This window comes from Perissodus microlepis, chromosome 4 (assembly GCF_051167445.1).
Source record: "Perissodus microlepis isolate ML-2025 ecotype Zambia chromosome 4, ASM5116744v1, whole genome shotgun sequence".
Lineage (NCBI taxonomy): Eukaryota > Metazoa > Chordata > Actinopteri > Cichliformes > Cichlidae > Perissodus > Perissodus microlepis.
Window position 1 is genome coordinate 24,674,139 of NC_140464.1, and position 16,280 is coordinate 24,690,418.

Below are 16,280 nucleotides of genomic sequence, written 5' to 3' on the forward strand. Positions count from 1 at the left end.
TGTACTGAATTTTCTTATTCCTGTGAGCTATACATTGAAATGTTTAACACTGTGACACACTGCATTTATCCATCAACCCATCCATCCATTTCCTTACACTCATCGAATTCAGGATGAGGCCCGGAGCTTAAATCACATCTGTTCTATAGCACATGTGACCAGCTCTAGGTAACCATTGCTGCTCAGATTTACACCTACGGTCAACAAACTCAACACAGAAAGATCCCCCAGCAGGGTTAAAACCCAGGATCCTCTTGCTGTGAGCCCACAGTACTGATCACGCTATCACCATTTTGCACACTGTATTATGTCACATTTAATGCCATCGTATATATATGTATTGCAGTAGAAATTAAAATGTGTGTGTGTGTGTATATATATATATATATATATATATATATATATATATATATATATATATATATATATATATATTTCAGCATTTCAATAATTAAAGAAAAAGAAAATCACTTTAGGCATGAGTGAAATTTAATTCATTTATTTTTTAAAATGGATACAAATAGCAGTTAAAAAGAGTACACTATAGCAGAGAAATGCAGTACTCCCCGACTAGTCAAAAACAATCCACTTAAAATGATCAAAAAATGCACAGTTTGTGTTTTAAAATGTGTTCACATAAAGTCACATTGTTTAACACTTAAATATGATATGTATAGTTGTTTAGTGTCCATACTAGAAGACATTTGAGCAGCTAAACCTATTGTTTCAGGCTCTTTGCTTTGCATTCAGTTCAGTTTGCAGTACATTCAGATTGAAATACAATAATGAATCCACTCTGTCTAAACTCGACACCTTAATGGAGCGTTCATTATTTCACTTCAAATGAAAAAAGCTGAAGAAAACAGGCTGACATAAAATGTAACTGTCCAAACAAACACTGGCCTAGATATATAATGCACAGATAACATTGTATGAAAAAAAGGCTTCAGTTCCCTTAACCTACAACATCTGTCACACTTAATATTCTCACAGCTTCAGCTTTTCACTCAAAACATAATTAAATGACCTGTGGCCTAAATACCAAAAACTAGGCTCCTTGTGTTATTGAATATAGTTTTGAAGTACAGAAGTATAATAATAAAACCTTAAGTGTGGTAAGTTGAAGGGAAGATTGCAGTTTTAATGAGGTAAGTACATTTGTACTTACATGTACCTTCCTTGTGCGGCTCAAATAAGTTGCAGTTTTTTTTATTTATTCTAGCCAGTCCAGCTTGGCTATTATAGAGACCTATAATTATGAGAATTTCAAAATTATGTTAAAATGTATGTACACAAGCCTAGTGTGGGCTCCTTTGAAATTCTTAGTAGATACTGGCACATGCACTAGTGAATACATGGTACCACACACTCTCTCTCTTCTACTGCAGCCTATCCAGTTCAACCCAGACCATCGCCCTCTGCTGGCTGTGGATGTTGGTACGTAAAGCAGCCAGCAGCTCATCAGTGCAGCTCCAGGTGTTGGGCTCCAGGGTGTAGTAAAGCATGGGCAGTGTCTCCAGCTGCAGCTCCTCGGCGTGGCACAGCTCCTCCATCACACTGTCCTCCCCACAACGTGGAAAAAACTTTCTGTTTCAAGTGATGGATAAATAATCACCGAGCATCTAAGACATGACTTTTTCAAATATATGTATTTCAAGGTAAGAAATAATCACTCTAAAGAAGTTAAACGCTCCTTACTCCACAAAGTGGATTGCCATTAAATACATACAAAGCTTGGATAAAGTACAGTAGTGCTGCTATGGTGAGACCAGAACTTGCTGTAGCACTGAACTGAAAACTGCCTGTGTGTGCACACTTACCTCAGCTTCTTGTGTTTTTTGTTCTTGGGGCGAATATGGATGACGATGGGGTAAATCCCAAGTCTCAATAAGCCTTCAACACTGGACAAGCCCAGCTCGAGCAGGCAGTGTTTATCCTGAGACAAAGAGATGGCATCTGTTTATCTACAGCTCGTTTAAGGTCCCAACACACCATTTCCATCAGGTTGGGTCAGGACTTTGCCTGGGCCATTGAAAAACTTGCTGTGTTTGGTTTTCTACAAACGTGGTGCCTTCCATTATGACCAAACATCTCCGTATGTATGCTGCCATACAACAAGCCATCTTTGTTTAGTCTTTTTTAAATCATGCTCTCATTAACTTTAACATTTAACATGCTAACTGAGGCCAGGTGAGTCTGAGATTGAGCACCTGGGATTTTAAATGGTTTTTTGCAGTTTTTCTGATCATTGCACGATCTGACCTTGGGACGACTGTGGTTTTGTCTTAACAGAGTTCAACCCGCACACTTGCATGTTCAGGAGCAGCAAACTGCCAAAACATCTCCTTTTATAGAGGTGCTCACACTTGCTGACGATCAATTAATCAAGTGGATTTGATTAGCAGCTCCTGGCTTCTCCTTACCCTCTTAATTTCTCTAAATTTCCTCTTAATTCTTAATTATGGAAGCAGTAAGGATGGACCTAGTTTTTTACAGGATTTCAGAGTCCTATGGAAATTTCTCCCCACAATTGTCAGTAATTGACTTTTATTGGTTACCTAATCTTCCTAAAAACAGCATTCTTCATTCTCCTTGAGGAAGACATTTAGTAGGATGGTTGTAAAGCAAAATGTGGTGACATTTTTGCATTTTTGTCTGGCAAAGCAAAAGCTTCTTTTTGAAAACCACACCCCCAGAAAACACTGCTGACCTTACCTGGCTGATGACATCCTGTATTGACTGCAGCCTTATGCCAAGGGCCTTCTCTGGACTGCAAGAATCCAACAAGAATATTCTCTTGTCTTGTCTCTCTGAAGCTGGAATGGGCTCTGAAAATATTTAATGTATGATCAACAAATCAGCACCAAACTTTGTGCACTGTTGGGTCACTGTGAGTGGATAGGTCTGAGTGTTGTGCAGATACCTGGCTGGCAGGTGTTAAACTTTAATCCAGACTGTGCTGGTTGCAGGAGCTTCTCTATCAGACCACGGGACAGCAGAGACGGTGAGAAGATGACTGGCCGCTTGGTCTGAACCTGCACTGACTGTACTAAACTGTAAGGGATTAAGTGGTCCTCATGGCCTGACATGGCAAAAACAAGTACAAATACATCAACACAAAGTGTGCACATACACAAACAAGTCATTTATGACACAAACATGCTATTTCATTGAGGGAGCGACAGGGCTTCAACTTACGTTTGCTGAGTGTGTAAAGGACCTGCTGTGTGGAACCAATCCCACGGCAGTTTGGATCCACCGCTTTGACCAATCGTACACGGCCTGATGTTTTCTTTAAGAACTACGCAAAGAAAAATATACATCTTCCAATGAGGAAACGGGCAAAAACTGTAATATGAGGCACTTATAACCACAGTCGTTGTGCATGCTGATCATGTAATTTAAATATGCATCAACTTACCATCTTCTTCTTAGAGTCCTTTTGCTCCACTGACATTTTTCGTAACCTTATGAGTAACAACTGTTGAGCCCTGAAAGAGAAGTCGATATATTCTTAGTTATTTACACTAGTCACACAGCTATTTTGTTATCAATCTAAATTTATTCGCCAGTTTTGTAAATATATTTACCTTCTTTTATATGTACTTGAACTAAATAACACTGGCCTTGTGGAACTTTCAGGACTGAATTGTGCCTTTAAAATAATAATAAAGAAAAGTCATGTCAAAGTCTGACTGACATACCGGTTGTAGTTGGGCATGGATCCTGTCTGCAAATGCTTGGCTGTGCTCGGGTCCACCAGGGAGCAGCGCCATTGGTATTTTCCATTGTACCTTGTATCTGTGACATGTATAATGTCATCACAAGAAACACCCAAAGATGGCGGGTCACCATGAGGCTCCATGCTGAGATTAACACGCACATAGAAAGAGTCGGGACCCAAAAAAGTTGGCGATGAAACCTGCGAGGACAGGTTTGAGTACCCTGAGGATGAGAAAGCATGAGGGGGGCACCTCAGCGTCACCTTTCTGCACCACGAGAGGAGATTTCAAGAGCAGACTGACCGACCTCATATGAATTTTTCAAACCTCTGAAGTAACAGACTCACCCTCTGGGTTGCTCTGGAATTTAAGTGTTGACGGCTCGGTCCACCACTGCAGAGAAAAGTGGGCCACCTCAGCAGTGCACTGACTCAGCAGCACACTTCCCCCACCAAACAGGACTTGCTCCAGCTAAAAACAACAGGACAAAAACTGCATGTCATTCTACAGCCTCATTTTCATAGAAGCAAAGGCACACACTTGTCCTTGTGGGACACGTATTTCCACATGCACACATTAAAAGTGCTCATATATGATTTAATCGCATATGCAGACTCCCACCTCCAGCAGCTCACTGCCCTCCTTCAGTCCACATTGTTCAGCTGGGGAACCTGCTCTCACATGGCTGACAAATATCCCTGTTTGGCTTCCTCCAATGATGGTGATGTCATCGGCAAGACTTGCTCTCCTGTGCTTTGGAGAGGTTGGGGGACTTGGAGATGGTGAGCAGTGTAGGTTCCTGAGAGATGGCAGAAGACCGTCAGCAGCAGTAAGGATGAAATTACATAACATTAGTCTGTGACGGCATTCACTTTGCTTTGGTGCCACTTTTGTGCTCTTTACATTATGTTGTACACTATGACAAAAAAATTGCACTTATATAATATTAATCACATTCAAAACTGTTTAAATTTTTATCATACAGTAATTATGTAATGAACTCAATTTTTTAATACCAAAAAGATAATAATAATAATAATAATAATAATAATAATAATAATAATAATAACAATAATAATAACAATAATGATAATAATAATCCACCAGGAGAAAATAAAACGAAGGACAAACCAGATACATTTTAAAGACATCTAAACATTTAAACCATGAAGTTTTTTTCTTTAATTGTTTAAATTTGAAAATTTTACTTCATGTGCTGGAAAGATTTTTTCTTTTGAAGCTGTAGATTTTTCTTAGCTCTGTTGGTTTGTTCTCGCCTGTTTGTTTACAATAAATAAAGTTATTTTTGAGTTGTGTAATGGTCTGTGGCCCAATACCCACAACATACCTCTGACAAAAGAAATGTTAATGCTCTTCTATACTAATGTTAATGTTAGGACCTTTTAGGACCATCATTCTCACCTACGAAGATTAAGAGATTGCACTGCAGAAATTAATATTACTTGTAATTAAGGACGTAAAATTACAGTTTAACAGAGCTTTTACTGGTTTCAATGACCGGCATCAAAGCTGTAAGGTTGTACCTGGGCACTTTGGGACTGGGCTGCTGTGCAGAGACTATGGGCAGGTTGACTAGGTCAGGGGGGAAAAAATGAGACTGCAAGGAGCTCCATGAATCTGACAAAGAAGGCTCACTCTGCTCACCTGAAAACACCAGAGAGCCTTTTAATGTACACTTACATTTTTGTTATTATTAGATTGAACATGATTAATCACCAACACATTGATTTAAAAAAAAAAAAGATTGTGCTGGTTGTAAATGCAAAGAGTCAAATGTACCTGGAATGTTGTCATTCTCATCACTGCCCCATGAGTCCAAGTCAAACCTTTGTGGAAGCAAAACGAGGAAAATGGTAATCAACGTGAGAATAACGGGGAAAATTGCAGGGTGAAAAATATATGAACTCACTCTGTGTTGACTCGACGGTTGATGGAGTTCATGCAAGGAGGAAAGGGGAATGTGGAAAGGCGGTTTATTTCCTTTTCATTGGTTTCTGTCTGAGGGTGAGGAGGTAAACATAAAGATGCAGATCTTTAGAATCTTATTTTTATTATTTTTATTAAGAGCAGGGCTTTGATACTCACTGACAGCAAGAGGTTCTCCTCTGAGTTTGAACCAGAATCTGTGAATCAGCAGAAAAACACCGTTTACTTTAACCTAAAACACTTGTGATGAAATCCCCCACCGACCTTCCTACTTTGTGTAAATGAAAAGTACAAAAGCAAAAGGATTGCACAAAGAAACACTAGATAAGCATCATCCAGCTGCCAGTGTGGTTGACTTACCCTCTGAGTTTTCATTGGCTGGGCCACTAGAGGGCACCTGTGACACAGAAAAGATGACTCAACAGAGTATGAGCTCACAGATAATGAGATGTAAGGTACAGGCACTAACATGCAAAGAGTTGCACAAGAATGCATTGGAACATTTCCTGCTCATAATAGGACCCCTTGCCTTGTCTAGCTGCAATGAAATGTTTCAGTCAGAAAGATACATTCTCTGCATAGCACAAAAACAGCATGAAAAAACAAGTTTTTATCCTGTGGGAATTCCTATGATATAAAATTAAGTGGTGATTACACAGCAGTTAGGTCAGTAAGGCCTGTTTCGATTCCTTCTGATCTTAATTTAATCAAACAGAGCAGTTGTGATTCTGTTGTTATTGTAATTCTCATCATAATAACTAAACTACTGGCATTAACCGCAGCACTGACCTTTCTTAGTAACAGATTGGTTCTTCTCGGCTGCGGGCTCAGATCCAGGCCGGGGGAACAGCAGGGGCCAAAGCACTGTTCCTCACTACACAGAGACAGGTGGGACTGGGGGGCAGAGATGGAGGACATCACTTGCATTAAAAGTTTTCTGTAGAAGGCAGGGGAAGGTGAGCGCTGCCCTCATGACTTAGCGTTTGAACTCACACAGTGCAGGCAGGAGCTGTTTGGCTCCATTTTCTCCTGGCTCCTCTCCCTCTCTTTGTCCAGCTCTCTCTGCTGCTGCTCCAGGTTGGCCTGCAGCTCAGCAATGCGTTTACGCAGACGGTTCTTATCCAGCAGACAGTCGGTGTACTCAAGCTGCAGGCTGTCTCGACTGCGCAGGGCCTTGAGATGAGAGGACAGAAGTGCAGAAAGTGAATAGGTTGGTGATGTGTGAGAATAAGCCAGAGCAGCTAAAGTGACTGATGAACTCTTTGTGGTTAGACAGTGTGCTCTCACTAACCTGGTCTCTCTCCTTTTCCAGCTCCATGATTTGGTTGAAATAGGACACACTCCTCTTCTGCTCTGTCTCCCAGTCCAGCTGGAGAGTCCTCACCTTCAGCTGTAGCTGTTCGCACTGAGACTCCAACTGCAAGTACAGTCCAGAAAAGAAAGTATCATAAAGGAAAAGGTCATTATAATGTTATAATGTATTATATAATATGATGGCAGACAACCTCTCACCTTGTCCCTTTGCTCTTCAGTGTTTTGGAGCTCGCTCTGTAGTTTGGTGATGATATCGCAGAACTCCTGTCTCTGCTCGGCAGCCTCCCTGCGGTCCTGCTTCAGGATATCCATCAGAGCCTGAGGTGAACCAAAACAAAATGAACACAGATTTAAAAAAATACAACAAAGAATGATAACAGCTTAAAAAACACGATTTCAGATGATACACAATATGCAATCAAAAACATACAACAACTCCAGTGGGTGGGATCGAGTTCCTCATCTGACTTCCTGTAGTCTCAGTTTTCTTAGGCAGGTTTTCTGGTAGAGCAGGTGTAGAACCATTTACAGCTTTAGAGGCATCAGGGGCAGCACTTGTTTTTTCCTCTGCTGCTGCCAGCCTGGACTTAAGCTCCTCTACCTGCATGTATGAAGAACAAGCAAATAATAAGCATATCAATAACCTGCTAGTGTGGGACTCTTTTATATATTAATATCAGGAGCTAATATCAGCTGCTCCTTTGTTGACAGTGGGTTACCACAGCAGGTCACGACAAATGTTTTTTCCCCCTGATATTGAACCAGGGATCTTTTGTTTTTCAGGCAAATATGTGAACAATAACACAAAGGTCCCACTGATAGCAGTATCTCTAAGTCTACAAATATTATCCATTAAGGGGACTTGTTACACTCGTAATCCACAACCAGTTCAAAAGGTGAGACCCAAGGAAAGTCACAAAGAAGACAAAATGAATATAATGCAAGATGATATTAGCAGTGCAAAGGTGGAGATGTGTATATGAGGCAGGAGGATTGGCTATTTAAAAACGGGCGTCAAGAACGACAATGTGGGGCATCTAGCCACGAAGGATGGAAAACTCACAGACAGGAAGGGAAATAGATAACGGTGTCATCTAACTGAGAATTAAAACAATTAAAATGATGATGTCACTGAAACGCTTTAACCACTTGGTTCTTAAAATAGTCGTTTCTGCTTTTAGGTCAGCATGATGTCGGTCAAAGCGGGCATCCCTAATATGGTCACACAGATCAGGCTGGGAGCACTGAAGCCCCACCCACTGCTAAACAAACTCTGTGTTTACGAGGGACAGCAAACAGAAGTAAAGTGGCTTAAATGGTGTGTGGCCTTCAAAGGAGAGAAACCTTAAATGGCTTGTTTTAGACAGTAGACAGCAGCCGCTGGCAAAAAAGATCCCACTTTGAGATAAGAATGACTTTCAGTAAACAGCTGGAAATGAGCTTAAAGCTTTAAGGTGGAACATTTAAATGCAAAAACCAAAGAGAATTCCACAAGTTGCTTCTTTCAGAGTTTACGTTTCTGTGAAAATCTTTCAGGGACCTTATCACGAGGCTGGGACTCGTGATAAGGTGTCAACTGGTCCACTATGGCTCTTCAGAAGATGACAGGAAGGCCTATAGGGTGGGTGGACCTCTCTTGGTTTTGGCATTTCGGACTTAAAATAATAAGAAAAAACACAGGGCTAAATAATGATGATTTCAAACTATTCTAATAAAAATATAGGATTTTAAAGATCATAGATAGACTGTAGATCATACACTGACTTGCTGCTATTAATATCGCCTTATTTTTACAGCCAGCTGGTTCATTCCTCAGTGGTTCTGTCAACATGTTGTAACAAATCCTGGGGTGGCTAATAACATCTACCCCTGCTGGCTCGAGCCGCTTCATTTATCTCTTTTGCTGCGTGCCATCCAAAGAAGTTTCGTTGCCTCAGGTGCTTCTATTTGTTCCCTTTTTTATGCCTTCAGACACCACATAACTTCCGAGAACAGCGCTTGTTTCTGTTATATGCATGGCAGCAAGAGGTATCAAAGTCGTATCAAAGCAAACAAAGCTCTTTCTGGCTGACATGGAGCACCTAAAACAGCAGCTTAAAAGTGAAATCTAACAGATGCAAAATGCAAGAGAACTAACATTAATATAAAAATATATTTTTCTTTCACCCAAACCAACTGACCTGACTCAGCAGTTCTCTCTCTCTGGTTGAGGCTTTGCCTTGATCCTCCAAGGCCCTGGAGTACTTCACAGCCTGCTCCAGGTGTCGGTCTTTCAACTTTCCCAGCTCTCGACTGGCTAACTCCCAGTCTTGACGCAGCCTTGAGATCAAAAACCATCCAGATCACACATTTTCACTTTTTGTTACCAACTTGTTTTTCTACAAATGTAAAGATGAATTTTTGTGGCTCAACAATTTTAGATAACTCTGGAATTAGCAGAGGTGAAGATGTTGAGATTTGAATTTGGAGTGAGCAGGATGGACAAGATCAGAAATGAACATCAGGGCGACAGACCAGATTAAGTGGTGCAAAGACAAAGTCACAGACATGAGGCTGGAGGACAAGAGGAAGTCCACAGAGGAAGCTCATAGATGTAGTGGAGGAAGACTCGCGGAGAGATGGTGTGTCAGAGGAAGATGCCACCACAACCAACATGTTTATTTTTTTATGTTTTTCTCGGTGTTTAAAATGATTTCTGCAGAATGAGAGTAAAACAGTTTGAAGAAAGTAACATGAAATGTTCTTAAAAGTGTTTTTTTATTATTCAAAAGTTGTTTAATGACAGAGAAACACATTCTGGAGCCAACGCTGTAGCAGCACATCAGGTTTCTTCTCACTGGGATATAAAGTAGAGGGAAAGTAGGCGGGAACAATGGTGCCCTGACCCCTGTAGCTCTGACAGCCTTTGTGGATTATTAATGTCACCTTGTAAATTCACCCCATGTGAATTTACAGGTTTCTATGACATATTTGATTCTTTCACAGAAAAGCTTTAAAGGAAGAAACTGGAAACTAGAAAAGCCCAAACCTTTCCAGCTGTAGTTTGTCATGGCGTAAGTCCTGAGCTTTACGCTCAGCGCGGCTTCGCTCCTCCTCCGCCATCCGGCAGCGCTGAGACAGGCGCCGTTCGCACATGCGGCTGTTTCGAAGCTGCTCCCTCAGTTTACGCACCTCCAGCAGCAGAAACTGAGTCAAACCCTCTGGACCTTCCTCATCTGTGTAGAAAGAGAGTCACACGTGGAGGTCATTATCATGGAAGGAGGGTATTGTGAATCAATGGAAATTGTAAACTGAATTGTGAGCCAGAGAAACTGGCTTTAATGTGAGGGGAGAAAGGACAAATACATGTTTATGTTGTGGCCGTCAGTAAATGGCACGCAAGAGAACATTAATGCCAAATGTGCAAATGTGTTCACTCTTTTCTCTGCTCTTGGGCAACATAATAGCTTTGTCAAATAATCATAAGCTCACTTTCAAAGAAAGCGCTTATGTTCCAGTTATTTGTTAACCATTTCTGTTGGTCAGCAATGAAAGTAAATTAGATGTGTTTGCGGTTAAGATTCACATACGGCCCCCTTTAAGTTTAAATGTCTTGGCTTTAATTTGGTTGTCAGTAAAGAAGAACTCATCGAACTCACTTTGGGCTAGGCTAGTTTTTGCAGTCCAGAGCTGAATTATGTGAAAATGAGTGTATTCAACCATTGATGTTATTATCCTGTCATAGGGGTTCTCACAGCACCACTGTGAGAACCCCTATGACAGCTGGGATAGGTTCCTGGCTGCCATAGGGGTTAGATGTAAGGTACATCTGTCTGTCACAGGGCTAACAGAGAGAGATAGACAACCATTAAAGTGCAAAGTCACAGTTTAGAATCATCATTCAGCCCAATGTGCATGTTTTTGGACTGTGGGAGAAACTCAGAGTACCCGCCGAGAACCCATGCAGGCACGGGTAGAACATAAGTGGGTTAACACTTGGGACTGAATGACTGTGACGTGACAGACTAAACATTGTACTGCCGAAGTATAAACCTTAAATCCTTAAATGTAATCATCAAAATACTTTAGTAGTCTTCACAGACACTCAGTTGTTTTTAAAATTTATAGTGAATTAAGCTAAAATGCATTAAAAAAAACACACCCACAGTAATTTGAGTGTATAAGTTCATCATGAAATCTAGAATATCCCCATACATGGAACATTTTCCATGTCACGTAAATGCTTTGGGGGATTTTTCTTAAGCCTGAGTTACTTTAACTTTAAAGTTTTAATTTAAGGTTAATTTATGTTTAAGTCCCCCTACTATGCTATTCTTCTTTCTATCCACAAAAAAATCTCTGCTTGCCTAGTATGAGGGAGCATCGGTGTGTTGGCTGTTGCCCGGTCAGCTGTGTGTACTGCTCTGGATGGTAAAACTCCAGTGACTCCATGAAGGCCTGAAGACCTCGCTGGCCCTGACCACGCAGGATGTCCAGCAAACGGCCTTTTTGTGACAAATAGGGAACAGAAAACATAAGGTGAGTAACACTGCAAGTGTGGAATAATTTACTTTCCGTTGCATGACATTATACAGTGACAATGCTGAAAGATAAGTGCAATGACAAAAGGTCAGGTTAGGGTAAAGCAGCACATTTAACTAACAGATTAAAGAGTCTCAGCACAAGAATGCTACCTCTTTGATGTATGTGTCATTACCTCTGTAGTTACATGCTGTTGGTATTTCAAACACGACAATGATAAAAGACTGAAACAACAAAATTCTCCGGGGGTTGGACCAGGTGTTTGCCTTCAGTGTCTCTTAATTTACAACATACCTTTCATCTTTATCCTCATCCTTCTCTCTGCCTGCCTCGACTTAGCAATGAAGTTCCTGCTTTTTTCTCTCACTGGAGCATTTATTCAGTTTTCCTGTTTCTGACTGATGAACTGTTAGACAAACATTCACATCTAATGTTTATCCTCTTGAAGTTTTACCAAAGAACCCACTTCTTGTAGTCTTTTAAGACTGCAGCTCAGTGTCAAATGAGTAATCACGTGTTTGCTTAAATTTCAGTGCTCTGACACCATTGAAACGATGCTGAAGCACAGATGTCACTTTGATTCTAAAGAAAACCTGAAAATGACAATTAATGAATCATTCCTCAAGGCGTCGCTCGCATCATTTAACGGGCCAAATGAGCAGGCCAAATTACAACATCTGGGTTTCCCTGAGCAACGGAGAAAGGCCCAGTGTTATGTTACACTCCCATGAACTGTAGTAGGCCATTGCTGGCTGTGACTAAAGCTTGGATTACTGTACTTTCAGCTGTGGCAGTACAAGTCTGTACAAGCGGATTAAGAAAGAAAACTATAGGAAGTGTGGGATGTGACCCATATCTTGTTATTGGGCGTCGCACTGACTGCGGAGGATGTACGCTGATGGTTTTGCTGGGTGAGTGCACTGTTGAAAGCTACAGTACTTCTGAACCCCTGTGGTATGGCATGTTCGTATCGTTCTGAAGCACCATAGTGCTAACTAACACAGCAGTAACACACTATCTTTTCCTCATGTCTCTATAAATCTGTAGGTGCTGATCACTGATTTGACTTTTCAGCCGAGCTCTTCTTTCTCTCACCAGCTTTGCTGATGCGCAGGGGGTACTGCGTGGAGTTGAGCACTTCATCTTCATCCTGCTCGTCGATGACCTTGCACTGGCGCAGGTATGGCGTGAGTTTTGCCGGGTTGAGGATCCGCGTGAGCTTGTGCCGTACTCCCTCCACGCGGTCCCACAGCTCCTCGCAGCGCTCCTCTGACCACGAGGGAGAAGCTTGTGGTTCCTCCTGAGCGATGTCGTCCTCCTCCTCCATCCAGACGGTGACACCTGCACACGACCAAAAAATGTAGTTCACGAAAGAGCCTGGTCTGGAAAGATAAAACAATGTCCCTTAGTTCATGTTTTTTTCCCATTTACCAAAAATATGCTTGTTGCCTTGGGCCTTGCTCATGTCCCACTTCAACTTTATGAGCCAGATTTCCAGACATGCCCTATGTCCACTCCCAGACTAAATATTTTCCCAAGCAGAATTCCTTTGTGAATTTGTTTTTGTCTGACCCCTCTTATCTGAATTCCTTCAAACATCAAAGTAGGTCAAACATTGTGTCATTTATGCGCTTTCTAAACAGTAACTATCTGTTTTTAACAGATTATAATAACAAAAACCTTTTGAGAGCAAGTTTAATATAATTTCATGCCATAATTCGCTGTGCCTAACACTCAAAGGCTATAAATCCTGGTAGGATTACTGGATTAATCTGCTGCATAGCGAGGAAATGAGATGAGGCTCCTTTACTTAGAAGAGTCTACTCACTACAAAACAGCCTGACAGGTCTGTTGTGGAACTGAGTCTCCAAAAAAAGACTAAAGAGACAAAGAGAAACTGATTTGATGAAGTAAGTGAACAGGAACTTCAATATAACAAATCAGAAGTAGTTAAATTGTTGTAGAGCAAAGGGTCTGCTGTTGAAGTAGTGGGGAGGACTCCGAATCATGGGCTCAGAGGACAGGAATGCAAAGATAGGTGTGACTCATATTGCACATCAACAAACACTCCAGGGGACCACAGACAAAAGCTTTCTCAGCCTGATTCACTTCACGAGACAAGGGGAGAAAGTGAATAGAAACCGTCACACAGAATTCCTCCATATTAAAGAAGAGACAACATAAAGGGGGGTGATTCAGTTATCAGTGAACTATAAAGTACGAAAATATACCGTAAGGCCCCCAAAAGCTTCATGGATCGCAGACATATGTCATTTTTGTTGGGGGGGCAAATATAGTGGGGTTTATATTTCCAGGAAGGCCAACAAACTGATCCATTACAAAAAAAGAGAGATTTTTTTCCCATATTGATGCCTGAGTGATAATGTGAGTTTCTGCCACTCTGTGCAGGTGATCAAAGCAGTCTGAGATAACAGGCAGGTTGAGGCAGGCTTGGGTGATCTGGAATCTCTGCTATTACCCATAAACAGTCTATCAAGGCTTTGTTTTCATGGGATTACGAAGCAACTCCTTACACTCAAGGAAAACAAATACTGGATAGTCATTAGCTGTAGGAAGCAGTTCATCTGCACTGCTAACCAAAGACCTGTTTTATATTCAGAGTAAATAAAAATAGCGGCACACAGTAACACCGATAAGATAAAATTAAGTATCGTTTGGTTCAATGAGAAGATTATGCTCGAAACCTGTTTATCAAAGGGTTCATCTCCATATCTTTCAGTAAATTTCATTTATTGTTTGTTTTGGAAATGCAATACACCCCCACACCTTCTGTAAAGTGCAAAAGTCTTGAGTCAACCCTGATTTTTTATATTTTGCAAGGAGTCAGACTTTCCTGTAAATATAAAAAGCACTCTTGATCAATATTTCTTCAAGCTTTCTGAAGCTTTTTCAAAGTTTTTCTTAATTTCTTTGGCCGCTTTTCCCACTTGTTTTCAGTCCAGTGTTTGTACCTGACAATTTTCAGGGGAATATTTTTTTTTGTTTGTTAAGCTGCTTAACACTGACCTTCGAAGCATTCAGGCTAACTCGAGGGATGAAACAGTGTTTGTTGTGTCTACAGATAAAAGAAAATTTGGCAAAGAGCCACTTTAAAGTTGTATCTTGAGGCACTTTTTTACTAGAAGGATGTCCCACATCATTTGTTCCCATTTGTTTTTTGAATCTATGAAAAATGTCAAAGACAAAAAGACAACACAGTCTGACAGCCAAGAAGTACTACTCTAAAGAGCTAAAGAGCCATTAGCCAGAAACTTGGGATATCTCGGCAGTATGTGCTGTGTGTGGTGTGCAGTGTGTCCATAAAAAACTGCAGAAGTAGATAAAAAAAGAAAAACTGGCGGGCCTGCAAAACCATTTAAAGCAGATGAACAGTACCTGGAAGTCCTGTTGTTAAAAGTCCCGACACAGGACCTGAAAGATGCAACTGGCCCTTCCGTTGCTCCATGGACTGTAACAGACCGCTGAAGCCCAACCAAAAATGATCTCAGTAGAAGGCTTACTGTAACAAAGTCATTCTTAATGAAGGCGAATAAAGGCCGAGGTAGCCAAATTACAGAAGAACTGCAATGAAAGCAGGTCTTATGAAGTGATGTATCCAAGTTAGAAATTTTTGGCTAATTGTCTGTTCAGGATCAGGAAAGAGGTACAAAAGTGAGTTTATAAATCTATCAGTAAAACAGGTGGAGACTCTGTCAGTCAGTGGTGATCCTCCCTGAATTGACAGAATTATGAATGCAGAATAGTGGAGTACTATCTGGAAGCATTTGATTAGAAACAATTTCATTTTTTGGCGACAATAAATGATGCCAAACAGACTGCCAATACAGTAAAAGTGTAAATGGATAGAAAAGCACACTGTTGAGTCTGGAATAGTCTGGAGAATTATTCCTGAAGACTACTTAAAGAAATGTCAAGAAATCTGACTAAAAGATTAAAGGTGGTCATAACAAATATTGACTTTCAAGTATGTTATAATTATACAGACTCCGTTTTTGCCTTATACTGTATTTCCAGTTATGTTTGCATATTTTTTAAACTGCTGTAACCATTTTCAGTTTTCCGATTAAAACATAAAACAATAAGGAGTGACTCTGTCGGACTTTGGGAAAATCCCTAGTTTGTATTTGAAATGACTAAAAATATACTAGAAGTGTTCATAAATCACCATGGTCTGAAATTATTTTGTTGCAAGAAACTGGCCTTAAAAAAAAAATCAAAAATAAATAAATAATGAGAATAATAAACTTGCAGAGACTGTCACTGCAGCGATTACTACTTCAGCAGTTGTTATGCTTGTTTACAGAAATCAGACATAAAAGCGCACCACTGATAATAAACCAGTAACAGGAGCACACTCCTGCTGCCCGGTAACACCTGTTTATTCGGTTAATGATTGCTAGAAAAGTCTGGTAACCTGTTACTAGTAACACCGTTCAAGCTAATCAAGCTAAAAATTACGCTAAACAGCGACTACAAATCTGTTACTTTAATCTTAAATGTTGACTTACCACTCATAATTTTCTCCTGTGAATCTGAGTCCCAGTAAACCGCACTGCGATCAAGTCTTTACATCCCAGTCAGGTCCACAAACAGAGCCGAGGAGCGCACGATACGCGCTCGCACACCTTTGCGCACTCTGCTCCAGTTCCTCCACCCTCAACCACAACATCCAATTGTCAGGCAAGAGGAAGGAGGGAAAAGTTCCACTCCTCTCCAAATCACGGCGGATTTCCTTATCGGGACTTTACCGCGATG

The 16,280-nt window shown here is 40.8% G+C and overlaps 1 protein-coding gene across 2 annotated transcripts; it reads right to left on the minus strand.

Moving 5' to 3' along the window:
* Window positions 1-483: 483 nt before the first annotated feature.
* Window positions 484-16,280, minus strand: LOC146389045 (caspase recruitment domain-containing protein 10). 2 transcript variants are annotated; one of them, XM_084926688.1, is made up of 24 exons: window positions 16,034-16,280; window positions 12,600-12,886; window positions 11,334-11,467; window positions 10,012-10,202; window positions 9,164-9,302; window positions 7,414-7,584; window positions 7,182-7,301; window positions 6,961-7,086; window positions 6,663-6,842; window positions 6,459-6,563; window positions 6,030-6,066; window positions 5,829-5,866; window positions 5,653-5,741; window positions 5,523-5,569; window positions 5,267-5,387; window positions 4,344-4,521; window positions 4,070-4,193; window positions 3,705-3,945; window positions 3,422-3,491; window positions 3,199-3,301; window positions 2,924-3,082; window positions 2,716-2,828; window positions 1,821-1,936; window positions 484-1,587 (listed from the first exon to the last, which is right to left on the minus strand). In XM_084926688.1, the coding sequence occupies exons 2-24, from the start codon at window positions 12,829-12,831 to the stop codon at window positions 1,380-1,382; spliced, it is 3,042 nt and encodes a 1,013-aa protein (XP_084782814.1). In that variant the 5' UTR covers window positions 12,832-12,886; window positions 16,034-16,280; the 3' UTR covers window positions 484-1,379. The 2 variants fall into 2 exon arrangements, with proteins under 2 accessions (XP_084782814.1, XP_084782813.1); XM_084926687.1 differs by having other exon boundaries at window positions 12,600-12,845; window positions 16,034-16,279.